At 43.1% G+C, this 20,406-nt stretch overlaps 1 protein-coding gene across 13 annotated transcripts in view; it reads left to right on the top strand.

The window, feature by feature from the left end:
* NRXN3 (neurexin 3) overlaps nt 1-20,406 on the top strand; it is a 1,902,419-nt gene that overhangs the window by 734,581 nt on the left and 1,147,432 nt on the right. For all 13 annotated transcript variants that reach the window (XM_030884921.2, XM_045287970.1, XM_045287968.1 and 10 more), the window contains 2 exons: nt 267-470; nt 6,393-6,419. In XM_030884921.2, coding sequence (XP_030740781.1) covers nt 267-470; nt 6,393-6,419 — 231 coding nt within the window. The remainder of the gene's footprint in view (nt 1-266; nt 471-6,392; nt 6,420-20,406) is intronic.

Here is a 20,406-nt window from a genome sequence, read left to right as displayed (position 1 = left end):
CATGAGGAACTGTATTTTATGGTTGGGGGCCACCACCGCATGAGGAACTGTATTTTATGGTTGGGGGCACCACCGCATGAGGAACTGTATTTTATGGTTGGGGGTCACCACCACATGAGGAACTGTATTTTATGGTTGGGGTCACCACCACATGAGGGTCGCAGCAGTTGCCCTCTCCAAGCTGGTATGGCTTCCCTGGAAGCACGGGGTACTTGGACACTCTTCCCTCCTCCACGCCAACGATCTCCTCCCTTCTGTTTTGGCAGAGGCGTCCATCTTGAGCTATGATGGCAGCATGTACATGAAGGTCATCATGCCCATGGTCATGCACACCGAGGCCGAAGATGTATCTTTCCGCTTCATGTCCCAGCGGGCTTACGGGCTGCTGGTGGCCACGACGTCCAGGGACTCGGCTGACACCCTGCGCCTGGAGCTGGATGGGGGCCGTGTCAAGCTCATGGTGAACTTAGGTATCGTACGAAGTACCTCTGCCATTGTGTTTGGCTTGTCTTCCTTTTCGTTTCTGATTTTCATTGGTTGGATTGAGTTCTTTTGTCTTTATTGAAAGTTAGCTGCTCACCTCTTGTTTAACAGACCAAGGATGAAACCCAATAGCAATAAACACCTCTTTCTTCTTGTTTCTGCATGAGGTTTTGATGTCAAGTTCTGGTTTCTGACAGTGGTGGTTTCTTTATTAGATTATTTGTTTTCTAAGTTTCCTTTCGTGGTCTTTTGGAATTGTTTAGCTTTGTGTACAACACGCTACTTTGGTCCATCTTTTGATCAAACACATTCCCATTAAGTTCATCTCCTTGGTCACCACTCAAAACAGTCAACAGTGGGGACAGGATCAGGACAGGAAAAGGAGCCCACATGGGAGGATGTCACTGGAGACACTAAGCAGCTCAATCGGTCATGAGAAATGCATGGTTTCTAGCTTCAAAATGACTATTCGAATAAGGAAGGAGGGTGACCCTGATAAGACTCTCTCTCCATACTTTCTGTTAGTGGAGAAGATAAGTCATGTTATTTCTATTGTCCCTTTGGAGAAATAATCCAATACTTTTAGGGTATGTGACCTATGGAAGGTAAACGTTATTTTTTATATGCGCCCCATCTTCCTCTTGTTACTCTTCCCTGTGGTCTAGGAGCCCTTTGTATAGATGACTAACTTCAAACTATTACTCACTAGCTGCTCTACTCTGCTCCTGTAGCACATATCCATTTTCTTTGGTTTAGACTATCCTGGCAGCTGTAAATGTAAGCTTTCTTAAGGATGGATCTGGTTTTTCACTGTCATTACCTATTACAGATATTTTGGATAGTTTCATCTATTGACTTGTTGCTACTGACCCTCTGACTGAATTCTAAGTAACCTTCCCTGAGGGCGATACCCCGGGTTTAGAGGTTAGTGATGTAGATGAACTCAACTCTCTAAGTTTTTTTAATTTGTTCAGTTTTATTGAATACTTTTGGATCCAGAAGAGTTCCTCTACACATATTTCAGTAGACCAGCTTGTCAGAGGCATGGAGATGACATGACAGACCAATTAACTAGATGCAAGGACATACAAAGCCTAGGTGGCCTATCAGGCAGGATTTATGACTAACTCCCTATCACTCTTATCTGCTCTCATGTCATTTGGTCACACTTGAAAATGGCCTCCACTACAAAGCGGAAATCTTTAGTGCACAGACTGTTTTGAGCAGTGGCTTGTCTAGTTGTGTCTTTTGTTCCCTCCCCTTCCAGTTTGCAGCTTTTGTAACACTTTGCCCTTTGTCTGGTCCAACCTCATTTGCATTCTGTTGTCTGTGTGTCTCTTGGTTTCCCTTTGTGTGTGTGTGTGTGTGTGTGTGTGTGAGAGAGAGAGAGAGAGAGAGAGAGAGAGAGAGAGAGAGAGAGAGAGTTCAGTTACTTTGGGTTTTGTTTCTTGTTTCTGTTGTATTGTTTTCTGTGTTCTTGAGTTCCCAAGTCTTCCCTTTCATCAACCATGTTAAATCAAAAGATGGTATTCAACCCTTCAAAGGCCCAAAGCCTGCGGCCCGCATAGCAAACAGCCTTGAGAACAGAGTGTACTGAGCAGCCTGCAGGGGCTGGCATACCCCTGTCCCTCCCACCTTCCCTACCCCACACTAGCCTCCCCATCAAACAAACCGTGAAAGAGTATATTCACATCCAACCAACAACCAGTATCTAATTGTCTATTTCTCAATAAAACAAACCAAACATTAAAAAGCAAGCATACCCCCCTAAGTAGCTCAGAAAAGGATGAAGGCAAATTTTAACTTTGTCTTTATTTCAAAGTAGGAGAGGGACATAGATGAAAGGATGATTCAGCCTCAAGTGATCCTGGGGAACCGAACATTGTGTCTTTATCCTTACACAAACTTAAGTTTTTTCTTTGTTAAATAATATTTCATGAAGATTAGACAGCCAAATGTAACAAGCGTCACATCCCAAGAAGAAAATTGGAAGGGGATAAAGAGGATGAAGGAAGATGGGCAGTTTGTCTCTGTCCCCTATGCTGAGATAGAGAGAGAGAGAGAGACTCACACACAGATCTCATGTGTATTCCTAGAAGCATTGTTTTGACCCTAGTCAAAAGCCGGGAGATAGGCTTTTCCAAAGGCTTCAGCCCCCTGTCCCTCCATCTCTTTGAAAAGGACATATTCTAGGCAAGGTGGAGAAGTGGAGCCCCTTCCTACGGAGTATAGTGCTCTCTCAGGAACAATCATACAGGGTATAGTTTTCCACGCTTACTTGCTTGCATTTATTGATTTTTTTCTGACAAAACTAACATGTAAAGTTTGAATGTTTTATTCTGTGTATATACAACTTCTCAGATCCGTGCTTTGTTCAAAGATTCTTCTTCCAACGCCTTCTTTTTTAAATGAACCAAAATTCTTGGATAAACTGGATTGAGAGATAATGGATTTTTCATGTACTTTTTGACACACACACACACATACACACATATTTTGTCCTTCTTATGAGTTTACATTTCATTTTCTTGGGTATAGAATGAAAGATTTCCAAACAGAATTTGAATTCAAGTGTATGGTCCAGGCACTTGTGAAACTATTACATGGTTTCCTCACCCCTCAAGTTGAATCCTTTTTCTAACACACAATACAAATGATATTCCAATTTGTTTCACATTGACTCCCACGAAAGCTCATGCTTTAAACCTAATTTACACTTCGCTAATATAACACATCTTCTAAGGGTCAAAGAGATGAGGCTTTTCCAAGAACTTCACTTTCTGAAAATAGCCATCTACGGTAGTGTCAGGCCTGAAGGGCACCCTCCATAGTATGGCACACACCAAGTCTTTTAAAAGTTGAGAAGTTGGTTATTGATCAACTGTATTTTGATTTATTGTAGAATTAAACAATACTAATATTTTTTGTTATTAAAGATTTATGCTTAAAGATTTAAAATCCCTTACCTCATTTCCATCTCGATTTTTGTGAGATATGGCCAGAAAGTGTTTTTGTGACAAATTTGGAAACAATGAAATACACAGACTTTTAAAGCTCCCACAAAAAGTTGGTAACAGAGCTAGAACCCATTCATCTCAATTGCTACCACAGCCTTGGTTATCTGTTACCGCCACAAGTCAACACTGTCGATGAATGATGCGACCATCTGAATGACTTCCACCTGCGTTGATGGTGGTCATCTTTAAACACGTGATGAAGGAAACTCCTCTTCCATTTAGGCCCAGCTTGACTTGAGCCACTGGAAGGAGAGTCAGTTGATGCTGGTACAGCTTCAACTGGGGCCCCATCTTCAATTGTGTCCTGGGAGTTCTCCAATCACAGGAGGCTCTGAGGAGCATCTTGAAGTTTGGTTCATTGCCTTTGAATTCAGCAGATGCCCCCTTCCTCCATACCTGGGCTTTCCTACTGCTGTTTACGGGACGCGCCACTGAGGACAAGACTTCTTGAAACCATCCACCTCTTCCATGCACTGCACAGAGCTCATCCACATGGAAAGCCACTAGAGATGACTCAGACCAAAGGACATAAAACAAAACAAGAGCATTCATGCTTCAGACACCATTCTGAGACTCAAGAACCGATATTTTAGGTGGTATGAGAGCTTTGCTTGCTACCAAAATGAGATCTAAGTGAAATTGCTTTCCCAAATCAAGTCATGGACTTGTTTCTCCAAAACAAACCCACATAGCTTACGAATGAAGGGTGAGAGTCGATGTTCACTTCAAACCACCCATCTAACCAGGTCAAGGAATGACACCATTATCCTGTGGTTGACTTCAACGACCACATTGGCATTTCACCTTGGTTTAAAGACAACTTGCCATGACGCTTTTCGGGTGAGCTGAAAAGGACAAGCCAACCCAACACCAGTCTCTAGACCAGGCGCCTGTCTGATAATAAATCCTCAGCTTTGGAGAGACCGAGGAAGACCAGGCCTTGTTTGAGGATTAGTGCTAGAAGCCCACTATCTCTTTGAAGCATGCCCGTAGTCTGTTTCCTCTCTCTCTTTGCCAGTCAGGCAAGGGCATGGCACTAGCCTTGGGTGGTGGTAGGTGTAACCAGAGCAGACGCTCCCACCTCTTGTTCCCTCCCTGCCATCCCTCTCCCCGGCCCTCCCCAGGGGCATGGCCTCCTCTGTCTGGTGATCGTACTAGTTGCTCCAGGGCTGTTTGCTCCCACTTTTCTGTTGCGGTTGACGACACATGACAAACCTAACCGCACGAAACCAAACCCAGATTTTTCTCAGGAGATGATCTTTGGGGGGAACAAAGGTCTAGGCTGCATCTTTCCTCAGAATGACCGGGTGTGTAAATGGCTCCTGTCCAGAAGCCCATAATTTCATTCTCCCATCACTGGGACTTGATTCCTTTTTTCCTCACTTGCTGGCTTAAAATGGTTTGCATGGGAACATTTAAGCGGTGGCATTTTGACCTTGAGAGTCCTCATAAAAAACAGAAGTAAAATAAACTGATTGGGTAAACCTTAGATAGAAGAAGCACTAAACAGTAGAACAAAGTTTATTACTGAACTTTTTCCTGTTTAGCTTTCTTTTCCTTATAATCTTGCTTCTATTTTTTAATGTCTAGCATAAGAAAAATTCCTATTCAAAATCTGTCCATCATAAGCCAACCATAGGTTCAAATGGGCAGCTCGGTAGCAATTACCTTGATGCATTGCTAACCATTTTGCCTATTTCCCTTAAAAATGCCCATTGAGTCTAGCCAAGGACTTTTAGAAAGCGATGTCCATGATTCTCAAACAGATATTGCCAAAATCATAGATATCCTGATCTCTGGCATAACAGAACTATCCGGTTGCCAGCATTGGAAAATTAGTCACCTTTCAATCCCCTCTCTTATCTATTAAAACATTTTTTTAAAATTTTGTCCTTAAGATGCAGACTCTCAGACTGGAATAGGTAGGCCTATTCAAAGGCCCCCCAGACCCCCTGCACACGCACCTGTCTCGTCTTCTCCCTGAATGCCGTTGGCATCTGATTCCGCCTGAGCACTCCGGCAGGAAGACGGAGGCGAGCTCCGTGAGCGGGGTGGTGCGGGAGCCTTTGAAACGACAGTGGTAAGACCCCAACCCCCCTTTAACGCCACACTCGACCCCACCTCTCTCAAATCTGGGATGGGTATTTGTGCGGTTAGCTGTTTGCAAGTGGCCATTTTATGACAGGAAATGACCAGGTGGTGTTAACCCTTTCCTTGCCTGTAGGGATGATGGCAATTCTACCATTGTCCATTTCAACAGCACTGGGGACCTTGAACTAAGGAGAGGGTGGGGGCGTTTGTTTGTAGAAAAAGAGAAAGGGTTAAATACTGCACTGAGAAACTTCATGGGCAAATATTTTCAATGATACGATGTGCCAGACTGTGATGTATCTTTGGGGGAGACCAATTAAAAAATCGTGTCAGTGCTATTTTCAAACAAAAGTTAACAAAATCAAGTGTAGGGTGAGAGAGGATCTAACTTGCATTTGGTAGGAAAAAAATTTTTGCCTAATTTGCCAGCTTAACGAATTAATATTTCAAAGTTCAGGTATGAAATAATTTATATAACTGAAGAGTTTTTTGTTGGAAAAAAATAAAAAGAAGTCTACTCGCTGTCTATTGTGGATATATATGTATACCAGTATATATCTCTATACATATGTGTATATATATATATGTGTGTGTGTGTATATATATATGTATCCAACTTTACTAAACAATATACTGTACATATACACCCACCCTTAAACTCGTACGTATTGGATATCTATAAAATGGCCACATTTCTTGCGTGTGTCTGTCCCCGGAAGGGTGGACTGATTGTTTTTGGATGTCTGCAGCTGTTACCTTGAAGGATGCAATTTCATCTTTCATTTATTTTTCCCCATCTAGACTGTATCAGGATAAACTGTAACTCCAGTAAGTTTTCCCTCAAGTTTCATTTGTTCTTTAAAAAAAAACTGACTTTATTTTGTTGACTGTTTGATGAGCTGGTTTTTATTTGAATTCTTTTGTTTGTTTGGGGTTGTGGAGTCGGGGCAGTGGAGGTTGACCCAGGAATTGGGTGATGGCGGTGGGCTGTTGTCTCTGAACGAGGGTGGGCCCTCTCTTCTTTCCTTGCATTTGCTCTTTATGCAGAAAAGGAGGGAAAGGCACCTGGATACTGAAATCACTGGGAATGAATTGAAATGGTATTTGTTGTCTTTGGAAAAATCATCCTCAGAAGTAGGCAGAAAGCTTTAGAGCAACCAGCATGCACTTCTCTACTACCCAACTCTCCAGAGTCCAAGCACAAGTTCACGATCCAGAAGGTGACTGCCAACTCAGTATTTCTTGACTGCCAGGGGCCTTTCGGAGGGGAAACAAATTTTGCTCTTGGCGGCATTGCCATCATTTTAACCAAAGATTTGAGAGACTCTGGCTCTACAGAATGAAGAATTGGGACTTTCTATTCATATGTATCTTCTTCCACCAGATATCCTGGCTCTTGAAGGTGGGTTCTGATGGGCTTCAGTCTGAGTAGAGGGTTTGCAGGCTTCGTACTCACACACGGACATTAATTTGACTCATCAAGGAAGGAAAATGGGAAGAGAGCGAGGAAGGATGAGCACCAGGGGAGAACAGGAAAGGGAGAGGAAAGGAAAATGCCTTGTGTCATCCAGTGTATTCGTTCATGTAATAAACACAAACAGCTCTGTAAATAGTCCCCAAACCTCAATGACTTAACAAAGGAAAGGCTTATATGTAGGTCAGGCAAAGCCCAGCGCCAATTGGGTAGCTCTTCCTGTTAACTCTCTCCAAGGAAGAAATTCATGGAGCTCGGCTCCTTCCAAGGGTTGTCGCTACCGCTTGGGGGCTCTTCGCTTCTAATGATATCCATAGGGGGAAGAAGAGAACTTGGAAGGAAACAGCTCTTCTGTCTGTCCACATTCTATTTGCCAGGCATTACCTCATTCTCATTGCAAAGGATGCTGAGAAAATGAGTCTTTCTGTGTAGCCATGAAGAGAAAGTAGGAATAGGTTGAACATGGGGCACCAATAATTCATTACATGAGCTCATCAGTTTCGATTCTTTTTTTGCTAGCATCTTTCTGTAGGAACAATCTCAGAGAAGTAAAAGGAAATAATCAAAATGTACACATTTGTTCGCTTGTCCATTCTATCATATTAAATATTGTTATCTTCTTTCTTGGTGGAAGATGTATTATTGTATCTTGTATTCAAGTCCAAATCTGATATGTAAATATATATCATATAAATATATGTATATCCTGTAAATTTACACACAAACAGAAAAAATGCTTTTACACTATACATCACCAACCATATGCTAAAGTATATACTAATGCATATACTTTATGCTAGTGTTGGTATCGCTTTTGGTAATTTTAACCAATTGTTTATTTTGCTGTGTTTACATACTTCTGATTAACCATAAATATATCATGATCTTTAGATCATTAGATCATTAATTGAAATATCTTTTTTCTCTAAAGGCTAAAGCCTTCTTTTTTGAAAACAGCTTCACTGAAATATAATTTACATACCATGACATTCACCCAATTAAAAACAAAACAAAACAAAACCAGTAAATATCAACAAAATCCTGTTGGAGCACATTTTCATCACAACATTTCCCTCATTTCCCTTCAGAGTTAATCCTTGTTCCCACCTTCAGCCCTAGGCAGTCTATTTCTGTCTATACATTTGCCTGTTCTGGATCTGTTGGATAAACGGACCCATGTACTATGTAGTCGTTTGCATCTGATTGTTGATACTGCTCCATCTCCTCCTCCTTTTACTGTAAACTGCATCTTTGGAAAGATTTCCCTGTTCCTTTGAGGAGAGAAAAAGATAGAAGTTGAGAATAAAGATGGAAAACCTCTTCCAGGGTTTATTTGAACAGTTTAGGGCTTCAGAGATTTATCTGGAGAAGGGACCGGAGGGCTAGTTTGATCTCACGCTCAGCCAACATCACCGCCCAGGTCCAGGGCATTCCTGACAGTGCTGTGACCATGTTTGAGCAAACTATGCAAGGGAATTGGGAGAGAAAGTAATTACAGGTGATCGGAGCATCCAGACCCTCTTCTCATTGACAACATGGCAGACATAGAATCTCCAGATGTTCCTTGGGTAGGTTTAAGGGTCAGTCATTTGGCCTGAATTTGAAATATAAGGTACATGGAATAGGAGAGGGATTCCATCTGAGTCTGAGAGGGAGGGGACTCAGCCTTACCTCTTGCTGTCATGACAATAGAAGCCCTAAGTTGTCATTGCTCTGAAACAGAGCTTCCTTCTCTCTCTCTCTCTCTCTCTCTCTCTCATGGATCTACTGTAGTAAGCTTGAACCAAGTTTAAAAGTAAGTTCATGAACTTCTCTAGTCCTTCTTGGAGATATTTTTCCAGGGTACTTTTCTTTGAAAATCACTCAGATAAAATGCTGAATGATCCTCAGGCCCCCAACCCCATCCATTTATATTCCCCCGAAATGGTCTTTGTTTGGGGCCGAGGCTCTTTCCAGAGGCTTAGGTGACACTGGCTGTAAGGGGGAGAAGAACGTGACATGCAGGCTGCTGTTCAGTGTAAAGAGGGAGCCAACATCCGTGAGAGAGGGTAGTGATCTTGAGACAAAAGCCATTTTCTAGCATTCTTTCCTAGAGCTTCGTGGGGGAGCCTGCTGTTAGTGAGCAGAGTCCAGCTCCGGAATAGGGCTTTCCTAGGGTTTTTCTAATCAGCTTCTCTGCCTTTCCCCATTTCTTGCTTTATCATTTTCAACTTTTTCCTCCCCATATGACCTGCCAGATTCTTATCATTATTCATTCAAGTCTAATTTCCCAATCCTCCTGGAGTGCCATCACTCCATGCATGGACAATTCAGTGAGTCTTAGTAAAATTCTTGACTGAGATAAATTAAGATACATTAGCGTCCTCTCATAGAGAGTCTGTCAATCACTATCTTTGGTTGGATTGGGGTCAGTGCTGGATTTGATTCCTTTGACAGGAATGTGATTAAATCCATTTGGTAGGGCAAGTTCCTGCCGAGGTCTTATTTTTAAATTGCAGGAGAACAACAGGGTTGGCAGTCAGCGTGGGGACTTGCACTCCAGGGTGACCTGGAGCACTGTGAGAGAAAACAGTGCTGCTTTCTGGAGAATTTCTGGAGGAAAACACTAGTCACATAAGGTCCCAGCTCCACGATGCCGGCAGTAACCCAACAGGTACGCAGTTTTGAAAAACAGGCATGAAGTTCTTGTTGGGCTCGTGAATGCTTCAGTGAATGTCTGGAAAATGGTTGGTTGTCTTTCACCTTGTCTGACTGTGACCCTACCCTATTCAAGCTACAAGCAGTATAGGTGAATATTGTGAACTCATACTAAATATAAGGGCAGCATGAATGAATAAACATTTAATAAAGTACCAATATTTCCCCTTCGCATTTCCCTCTCCATGACAGTCTAACTCCTCCGTAGAGTATATTGTGTTAAGGTATTGTGTTAGGCTGGGTCGTCTAGAGAAACAAATCCAGGGACACTCATAAGTATAAGAAAGAGTTTTATATCAAGAAGTTGTCTTATATCAAGAAAACATCCCAGCCCGGTCCAACTTAAGTCCATAAGCTCTCTACAAGTCAGTACCCTCTTTAGACTCATGTAGCTGCTGGTGATGTTACAGAAAGGGGAACCAGATGTAGGAAGATCACAGGCTAGTGGGTGCAGAGGTAAGCAGATGCAAAGTTGGTGGAAGGTTTGGAAATCGTGCCTACTTCTCATAGTCTATAATAAAGTGTATAATAACATCAGAGGTATATGCTTTTGTATAACAAAATATGCTTTTGTATAACAAAAGCAACATTAGAATGATCAGATAAGTACTTATCATACTTTGAAGGCTATTAGTAATTTGATTTGCTTTTGCATGCATGTATGTGTGTGAGTGTTTCTTTAATTGGAATTGGGGTGGGAATTTACAGGGCGAAATTTGTTTTTCGTTCAACAATCCATACGCATTTTGTTTCTTGATATTAATTGCAATTCCCTCAGTCTAACAGGCTGCTTCCCATTCTGATCTGGATTCCCCATGTCCATTCATTCTTCTGTTCTGCTCCTTCCTGCCTCGGAGCTTTGCGGCTGCCTCGGAGCTTTGCGGCTGCCTCGGAGCTTTGCGGCTGCCTCGGAGCTTTGCGGCTGGGCAAATGCTGCCCTGTTGGTCCTGTATGGTTGATTGTCCTGAGTAGTATGGTCACCAAAGGTGTTATTTACTCTATAAGCTCACTGTTTGGCTGAAAGTGACCCCGACGGTGTGCTCAGTCACAGGCCTGAGGAATAGCCAAGGGTCATAGACTTGCAGTTCTACCAGTCTCTCTACCAGACTAGTATGTCTGGTCATTTTATGATTTTGAATGTTGGTCTACATTTTCATCCTACTCTGTCCAGGGCCTTCTACTGTGACCTCCATCTGAGCATTTGGTGGTGGTAGCTGGGCACCGTCTAGTTCTTCTGGTCCCAGGACAGTGGAAATGGTGGCTCACGTGGCTCATTGGTTAAAGCACTTACTTTTTGATTACATTTTTTCTTTTCCTAATACTCAGACTCCTTATCTTTCACCAGGGCTTTGAACTGACTCATTCTAGTTTGGTTCCCTGTTGGGGCTTTACTCTTCCATTCAGAGGTACTAAAAGGGTCTACCTTTTAACAAAATCCCTTGCTGCTTCTCTTGTACACACAATATCACCAAGGATAGTGTTAACATGTAGATTCTGATTCTGCTGTATATCAGTATATCTGATTCAGTATATCAGTATATCTGATGATTCAGTATTTCAGTATATCTGATTCACTATATCAGTATATCTGATTCAGTATATCAGTATATCTGATTCAATATATCAATATATCTGATTCAGTATCTCAGTATATCTGATTCAGTATCTCAGTATATCTGATTCCGTATATCAGTATATCTGATTCAGTATCTCAGTATATCTAATTCAGTATCTCAGGAAGCCTGACCTGAATAACCTTTTGGAAGACCTGCTTTCATCTGCTTGTCTCAAGCAGGGCTTTTGGCTTTGTTTCTCTGCCCTGAGTTTCAAAGCAGAATCACTTTGTAGTGTTTTGCCAAAGTCAACAGCCTGGTGTTACATACTCATATGATTCCCACTTAATTTAAGCATAGCTTGGAAAATGGCTATTGCAGTTGTGGTTTTCTTTCTCTTTCTTTTTCTGTCTTTACTGCCAGAATGTGTGACTTCATCCTGTGGCCTAGCTTCTCTGGGAATCCCATAAACGAATCCTTTCACTAATCTCTTTCATCTAGAACTTGTCTGAGGTGAACCCGCAAAGCCAGCGTCTTCATTTAAAGAAGTCTCTTGGGAAGGATATGATAGGGCCCTCTTTGGTATGCAGGAGGATCGGTTGTGCCTAAACCACAAGGTCAATATTTAGAAATGGTCAGCCTCTTTGTAGGGGAAAGATGAGGCTGTCTCTTCCAATGAAGATGTATAGCCTCAGAAACCCTAGGAAGCAGTTCTACGCTGCCTGCAGAGTCTCTATGAGTCAGAATTAGTTAAAGAGCAGTTGGTTGGTATCCATTTCTGAAACCTAGTGATCACGACTGGTAGCCATTTGCCTGACAAAGTTATTTCTCTTGGAGTTTCTGGGGAGGTGGTCCATCTCTCAAAGCAGGATCCTATAGACTCAATTTAGGAAAACTCTGGATATTACACTTAAGCTTCCTGTCTCTGTACAAAATGACTACAGGCTACCTCAACTTTTCTCAAAATCTGAATTATGCAAATGTAATGCTTATTTTGTTTCTTTTTGGATTTTTTTCCTTTTTAGAAAACATGGAACACCTCAAATATAAGCATATTAAGAAGCAAGACCTGAGTATGTTATTGGGGTGCTGCCTAACAATTCCATATTATCAAAGTGATTTTATTCATACATAGCTAAAAATTTATACACAGGACACCGGCAAAATTGTGGCAATTCTCCCTCTTGATCTTGATCCTACTTTCCGGATTTCCTTTATCAAAAGCAACCCAAATCATCAGATTTTAAAAGAATAGTATCGCAGAGATAGTTTATGAGTATATAAGATATCCTGATAACCATCCCCCCACTTTCATCTACTGACACAGATTTTGACACCCTAGTCTGCATTTCACACTTTTTATTCTTTAATATATCTTAGGGGCCTTTCTACATAAAATGCAGAGATACACTTTATTCTTTATAAAGGTCATATGATATATTTTTAAATCATTTTATGAGGGGCTCATACAACTGTTATCACAATCCATACATATATCAATTGTGTAAAGCACATTTTAACATTCATTGCCCTCATCATTCTCAAAATATTTGCTCTCTACTTAAGGCCCTGGCATCAGGTCCTCATTTTCCCCCCTCCTTCCCTGCGCCCTTGAGCCCTTGATAATTTATAAATTATTATCTTGTCATATCTTGCCCTGTCCGATGTCTCCCTTCACCCACTTTTCTGTTGTCCATCCCCCAGGGAGGAGGTCACATGTAGATTCTTGTAATCAGTTCTCCTTTTCCAACCCACTCTCCCTCTACACTCCCAGTATCGCTACTCACATCAATGGTCCTGAACGGATCATCCACCCTGGATTCCCTGTGCTTCCAGTTCCTATCTGTATACCAGTGTACATCCTCTGGTCTAGCCAGACGATCATATGATATTTTATAAGAATATGTTAGTTAATTTAAGCAGGATATTAATGATGTACATGTAGATTTGTCTGTATCCTCTACTGAGAAATCTATGCAATGCAAGCGGGTTTATTTTTATTCATCTTCGCCTACATGTGTGAGAGTTTCCACTAAATAAATCCCTAAAAGTAGAACTGATGGGTCAAAGAATCCATGTATTATGCACTTTTGATACTAATTCTCAATTGTATTCCCAAGAGGTGGTGCAAATTCACAGAAAACCACACAGGAGACTCTTTCTTTCTCTCCAACTTGGGTACCCAGCATTTCACCGCGTTTCTGTTTGTTTCCACAAAGTCGCTCCTCAAAACATTGCTGTCACATCTTCCTATGAACACCTATTATCACCTATAGACTTCATTTCTTCTATCCCTTCACTTCTTTAAGCAGATCTCAGGACTATTGCCATCCCCAACCATGGTGCCCACTCCTCTGGACATGTTTTAATTCAATTCTGTTATAAAAGCAGCCCGTATGCTAATCTCTTGGCAGGCGTGCTAGAGAAGAATGACAATACGCTGCAGCCCCTTGTGGCTCCATGTGATTTTTATTCTATAAATCTGCTGGTCATCTGTGCTCAGCTCCCAGCAGGCAAAGGGATGATGGTGCAATTGCAAAGGCCGAAGAGAACTCTTGCACCAAATGGCCTGGATTCTACCCGTGTCTGTATCACTAATGAGCTATATATCTTGGCCAAGTTATTTCAAGTCTCTATTTCTTCAAGTGTAAAATGAGGACCATTATAGCATCTACCGTTTTTTCAGTAAAAACAGGCCGTGGCTCATAGCAGATACTAGATGTGCAGTGGTGGTAATGATGGTTATGGTGGTGGTTGTGGAGGGGGAGGAGGATAAATACTATTATATTAAAGTACTTCAACCAAAGGTACTCTTTGAGAACCTGACTTCTGTGGATAGATAGCTGAATATTCATAAAAACTGTCTCTTGGTACTTTATGATGACCTATTGAGATAGTTTATTGTGCCAGCCTGGCTGATAAATGCAGGTGGGATTGACTGAGGGGCGGAGAGATGAATGGCTTGGTGAGCCTTGCCTTTCTTGTCTCTCGCTCTGTGATCATCGGACCAGTGTGCGGCTGCCTTGCTTGTTCTGTGCCTCAATTTAAAGGCTACACTGCCTGTGGGACGCCTAGCCTGTGGACTGTGTTGCTGTAAGTTGAGGTCCCTTTAAGACTTCTCTGGAGCTGGGGACTGGCGGTTGGTGACCTGCCTTGTGATTGGCTGCTGTGCTGACATAGCCTAGCTCTCTCTACAAATAGAGGAAGATCTGGCATCAGACAGAGGCTTGAAGGACTGCTAGTCTCTCAACTTTCACGACCTGAGTTGCACTAAGCCATTTATAGTGCTTTCTAATTTAACTGTTTATTTCTTGTATTGTATATTTATCTGTATATGATTTAACAGTTCATTTCTCATTATATATCTAATTTATTTTTATAAATAAATATATCATATTATCAGGAATTTGGTTTTATTTCTCTAGAGAACCCTGCCTAACACACCTATGAAATAAACATCTTTGTATTCTCTGGCCAATTATGCAAGTCCATAATAAACTCTTTTCTTAAACCACCAGACCTACATTGGATTCTAAATCGATACCATCATTGTACAGCGGGTTGGTGAGGCCATCGAGGGCCATCTTGGTCCCCCCCACTCACTTGGTGCATGATGATAAACAAATACTTGATGTGAACCCAGAGCTAATCAAAATATTTTAAATTCATGAGCTGCCTGCGTTCTCTGTTGAGCTTCGGGTGTCATTCTAATAACATCTTAGTAGTACCCTAAAGCGCAGCCACTCTCGCTGCCCTGCACGGCTGTGATTAGATGGCGCCCTGAGTCGTTCGCGTCATCTTCGCTGCTTTCACATAGTCCTACTATCGGCTTAGTAGTCGAAACGGAGTTGAAACAGAGTAGCGCCAGATAGCTAGCTAGAAAGGTCTGCAGGAACGGTGGAAGCTTCTCAACAGCATCGTTGACTGTGTGGCACTCCTGCGATATCGATGTGCATCGTTTTCAAATTCATCAGGCACATGCAGCTCACGGGGAGAACAGAGGAGCCAGTTACCAAGAGAGGGATGAGCCTCCCTGTTCCCATCCACCTGTATGGCCTGGACGACCTCAGGCAGGGCTGCGCTGAGTTGGCACTGACTCGATAGCAGAGGATTTAGATTTTTGGTGTATGGATTGAGTATATGAAACCTTAAAATCTCACTCATCTGTAACAAAGATTATCCTTTAAATTCTACAACTTCTAGAATAGTTCACAACCAATTTAAACCTGCCTACTGATGCTGAGCTTCTCACCAAACACATTTCCCCGCTCTCAATTGTAGAGTTGATTTTGGAAAGAAAGCATCCAGACCAGCAGATATTGTTTCCATAGGAAGTAGAACTGGAGCAACGTTTCTGGGTATCTTGTGAACTCCAGGCTGAACGCCCATTGTTTCTCACTTGAGGTTTATCGGTTGGTTGAGAAATCACCTTCAAGCAGATTGAGACATCTCCTGCACAGAACTGAATGAGTTTCAAGATAAACATGGATATATTGTGTCCGTGTACAAAGTGACTACTCCGTCATCCACAGAGCCATTTGGCCACCGCGTGTCTGTCCCATCGCTCTTCGTTGTTCATGCCAGGGATCTCTTAGGGAAAGGGAAGCAAAAGTGAGGGGCGTCAAGGGGCACAAGCCAGAGATTTGCTATTTAGTTCAAATCATCTAAGTGCCCATCTTCCTAAATGTCTGACATTAACTTGCAGTAAAATAAAATGCTAAAAGGCACACGTGTTCCAAAGGAGAGGGGAATGAAGCAGAGATGGTTTCCCCTGCAGCAGTCAAGGGACTTTGAAAGTTTATGAGCTCAAGGTCTTCCCAGTAGGCTGATGTAGTGCATTTGTTCATACTCACACATCACACATGGGGAAATGGAGGCCCGGGGCAGCCAACGGTGATGAGTGACAAGCATGAGTCTTCCTAATTTCCTGATTCTTCATCCAATGATAACTCTTTGCCAGCTAAATCGGGTATCTTTTTTTTATTTTTAAAGTGGTGACCTTTTTTTTCCAAGTAGTAAAGTGCAAAATGAACATAAAATTAAGAAAAGACAAAGAATCCCTGCTGAGAGGAGCCAGATGATTGGAGACTGAGCACCCCTTGGTGGGAGAATGACCAGCCATAGGAGTGGAATGAGATTTCCTTCCAATGTCTGGGCTACCCAGAGGCAGGCACGTGGTGCCTTGATGAGTTTGGACAGAGTAACATCAGCAGCAATAAGCAGAGCCCCCCACTCCTCTGTGTTCCAGAGAGAATGGTAAACAAGAAGACCATGCCAGGCTAAGGTTGGGGAGGGTTTTTCCTGTCCGGAGCCCCTCTCCTTCCTACCTCCCTTCCCATGTCCCCAGGGGAAAGAGCTGCACCACTGACCAGCTGCCAGGAACCCAGGGACTGGGGTTGAGGGGGCAGCAGAGAAGGGAAGCAGGGGAGGGGTGGAAAGAGCAGAGGGCCGGAACAAACATTTGCAAGAGAGAAGCTCAGAGACCGAGAAGTGTCTATGATGGAACAGTGAAGGGAGACGCCCACCAGTGTCCTGCATCACTGTGGAAGCTTTGTTTCTGATCTTAACAGAGAAAAGAGAATACAAGGCAAGACTCACACAGCGAACAGGCATGAAACCTAAGGGTCACTGTGTCCTGAGGAAAGGAAATGGATCCTTGGGACTGAACCCACATTGCATAAGGATGCCTGTAAATAATTGGCATGATTAACTAAACTCTTCAGTTTTTGCCTTGCGATTTACAAGCACACTCGTGTTTGATTGAGGAACCCATGAAAGTATCTTAATGATTGTCAGCAGTAGACATGCTGGACATCATATCACCCTAAAGACTAGATAAATACTTGGGCACCTTCCCAGGACTGAGCTTAACCACACCTCCACAGAGCAGGCAGCAAATTGAGAGGTGGGAATTTTGTGACTACATCTTTAAGGCTTGACAATAAAACCTCAGTGAAGGCCCTATTCCTCCCCATCTCCAAAGTTTCCCTGGACCTTTTCATTGATCTTTGCCCTTTGACACAACAGGACTAAGATGGGCCTTCTACTCCTGTGACGAGTTACAGTCTCAGCAACTCACAGGGACAGTTCCACCCTGTCTCATGGAGTCGTTATGAGTTGGCATTGACTTGATGCTAGTGAGACAAGGCATCTTGTCTGGGCACACCGGTGGTTCACAGGTAGAAGACTCACCTTCCATGTAGAGGGTTCCAGGCGGATTTCCAGCCAGGGCCCTCCTGGGTTAGCCTCCACCCGCTCATCTTTGTTGGTGGGGGGTGTGCCCTGCCATGATGCTGAGCAGTGTGTCAGCAGATCTTCTCAGCTCCGATTCACGAGGAAGAGAGGTCTGTCAGCTGGCTTCCCAAATCAGCGCGGAAATGACCTCTCATGTGAAGCCACCTTCCCACTCCAAGCAGTATAGCTCCATAGACCTCTAAGGCAGTGGTTCTCAACCTTCCTAATGCCACGATCCCTTAATACAGTTTGTCGAGTTGTGGTGACCCCCAACCATAAAATTATTTTCGTTGTTCCTTCATCATTGCCATTTTGCTACTGTTGTGAATCAGGCAACCCCTGTGAAAGGGTCGTTTGACCCCCAAAGGGGTCGCGACCCACAGGTTGAGAACTGCTGCTCCAAGGTCTCATTTTATTGTTTTAAGAACCCACCTCACATTTCTTTCGACTCTTTGCTTACATGTCCATCTGAACATCGCCTGAACCATTCTGTGGCCCCCTCCCAGTGTGGACACATGCCCTGCCCATCACTGCATCTTCGCTGCCTAGCACAGTCCCAGTCATGAATGCGCACTTGCTGAATTCATTCATAAATATCGGTGCAGTCATTTGAAACTTAGGGCCACAGGAGAAATTGGAATGGGTGAAGACAGATTCCTTAGAACAGGAAAAGTCATTGCAAGTTTACGAAACCAAGGATCCGGGCAGCTCTGATCACAATGCCATCGATCCCCATGATGAGGATATCTGCTAACCCTTAAAGAAAAGTATACATTTTAGGAAGCCTAACAATGTCACTGTGTCCGAAGGCTACGTTCAACCATTAGGAAATGCAGCTCCCCAACTATGTGTTCCTCTTTGTCTCCCCTAAACAGTGTGGGTTCCAACAGAGATTTAAGACACAGGCCTCTGCTTTTGTGTAGTATTGTCCGAAGCATGTCAAACTGTACTGATTTTATGCCTTTCCTACCCAAGATAAAATCTATATCCACCCTTGTATATAGGGTTGCAATCAACTCCATGGCAGTTTGTGAATGAGTACGTGATTATATTCACAGACCTGCTTAACTGACCCTAGAGGAGAATGCACAGAACAAAGCACCAGCGCCCCCAGCACCTCATGGCTGGCAGTGTAATCTCCTGTAAAGGACAGAAACCTTGTGTTCCGTTAAGCCTGCCTCTGCCACCAATTACCAGTGGGTCCTGCGCCAGTCCTTCATAATCATTGGTCGTCACTGTAGCATAGTTTGATGGAGAAGAAAATATCCCAACAGATCCTTGATGCTTGTGGTGAGGCTCAGTCCATCAAAAGCATGGATGTCCTGATAACCCTTATACTGCAGTGCTTGAATCACTTGTGTGTTGATAATTGAACTTGCAACAATAGACATGTGTCCATCTCCACAGGCCTCCTGGATACCTGTCTGACCATTCTGATTTGTCAAAGGGAACTGCCTCTCTGGTATAAAATGTTTCACAGGAGTCAGGACAAGGTTGAATGTATTCAAGATGCCCTTCAGGGTTTAAATAGAGGAGGTTTGTGGCAGGCAATTTAGAGTGTTGTATGGACTGAGTCCAGGGATTTTTGTTCATGTGGAGGAGGTTCACGTTCGTAGGAGTGAGGGTATAGAAACCAACTGTTGAGTTCAGTCCCAAAGCAAGTATGCTGCCTTAGGTCAAGTTCAATGGTAGAGTGTTGTTTGCATATGTTAACCCATGATGAACTATTTGCAGAAGAAACAACAACAAAGTCTTCCATAATTAATGAGCACTTAGTACATACTAGATAACCGTTCCAGAACTTACATATATTAGCTCCTTTGGCTCTCACAATGGCAGGGCCAGCTACATCATTCGTGAGGTCTAATGCAAAATACAGCAAGGCAAGTCCTTGGTTCAAAAAGGAGATAAAATTTATTCTGAATTATAGTAGCCTTTCCACAATGCCTTTTACAAATTGTAAATTGCTCTTAGAGCTCTTACTTTGAAGAAAAGACAGACCCTGTTTCCTCTGAGCTACCCTGTCGATAAATGTGTGGTACAGTGGCATGCAGTGACCGATCACATTTTTTTCCGACCAATGGACACATGCATTATTTCTGAGTATCGATAATCGAGGGGCTGAAGTGGGTGACCAGTGCAATTCTGCTGGTGAGGCCAGTTCTCCCAAGTGCGTGTGATCGTAATCACCTGTGCCTCTCCCCTGCTTACCTTCCTCTCGTGCCCAGTTGTGAACAGGTCAAACAGCTCATCTACTTGTATGGAACCTCCACCATCAAGGGTCTACATTACCCCCCTGATGTGATTTGATTTTAATTTCTCCAGTGGGTCTTCGGCAACTGGGGAAGCAGAATTGGGACCTCATCACACGAATGTACTCTTACTGCAGAAAGCCCTTGGGATGGTGGAGAGAGGGAACAACACCAAAAAGGATCGTTCCAAGAGTAGTTGCCCACTCACCCCTGCGAGACAGCGCTTTCCAGAGCCTTGGTCTCTTATCTATGATTCTGTGTTCACCTTTACCTAATCTGAATAGGTCTCAATTGAGGGTCTTAAAGGGTAAAGGAAGATGGGGCAGCTATTGGGTCCGTTTGGAATAATTGAAAGGGAAAACTGTCCTTTGCAACCCCAGCATCTTTGGAACAGAGAGCAGTAGCAAATTGGCTTCACGTTAATAAGTGAAAGTGACACACTTGCTGTGACTTTAATGACTGCCATTCCCAAGGGCTGCCGGGGCATGCCACTTTTCAGTCTCTTGCCAGAAAGAATAATGTACGTAGGCTTCCACTGAGTTGCCATAACTGGTTCTCTGTCCCTTTCTTCCTTGTGATTTGGAGCCGCTGCAGTGCGAACTGAC

This window comes from Echinops telfairi, unplaced genomic scaffold (assembly GCF_000313985.2).
Source record: "Echinops telfairi isolate 266 unplaced genomic scaffold, ASM31398v2 ScPeMD7_18;HRSCAF=68, whole genome shotgun sequence".
NCBI classification, from domain to species: Eukaryota; Metazoa; Chordata; class Mammalia; order Afrosoricida; family Tenrecidae; genus Echinops; species Echinops telfairi.
The sequence above is the reverse complement of the archived record's forward strand: the minus strand, read 5'-3'. Positions and strand labels throughout refer to the sequence as shown.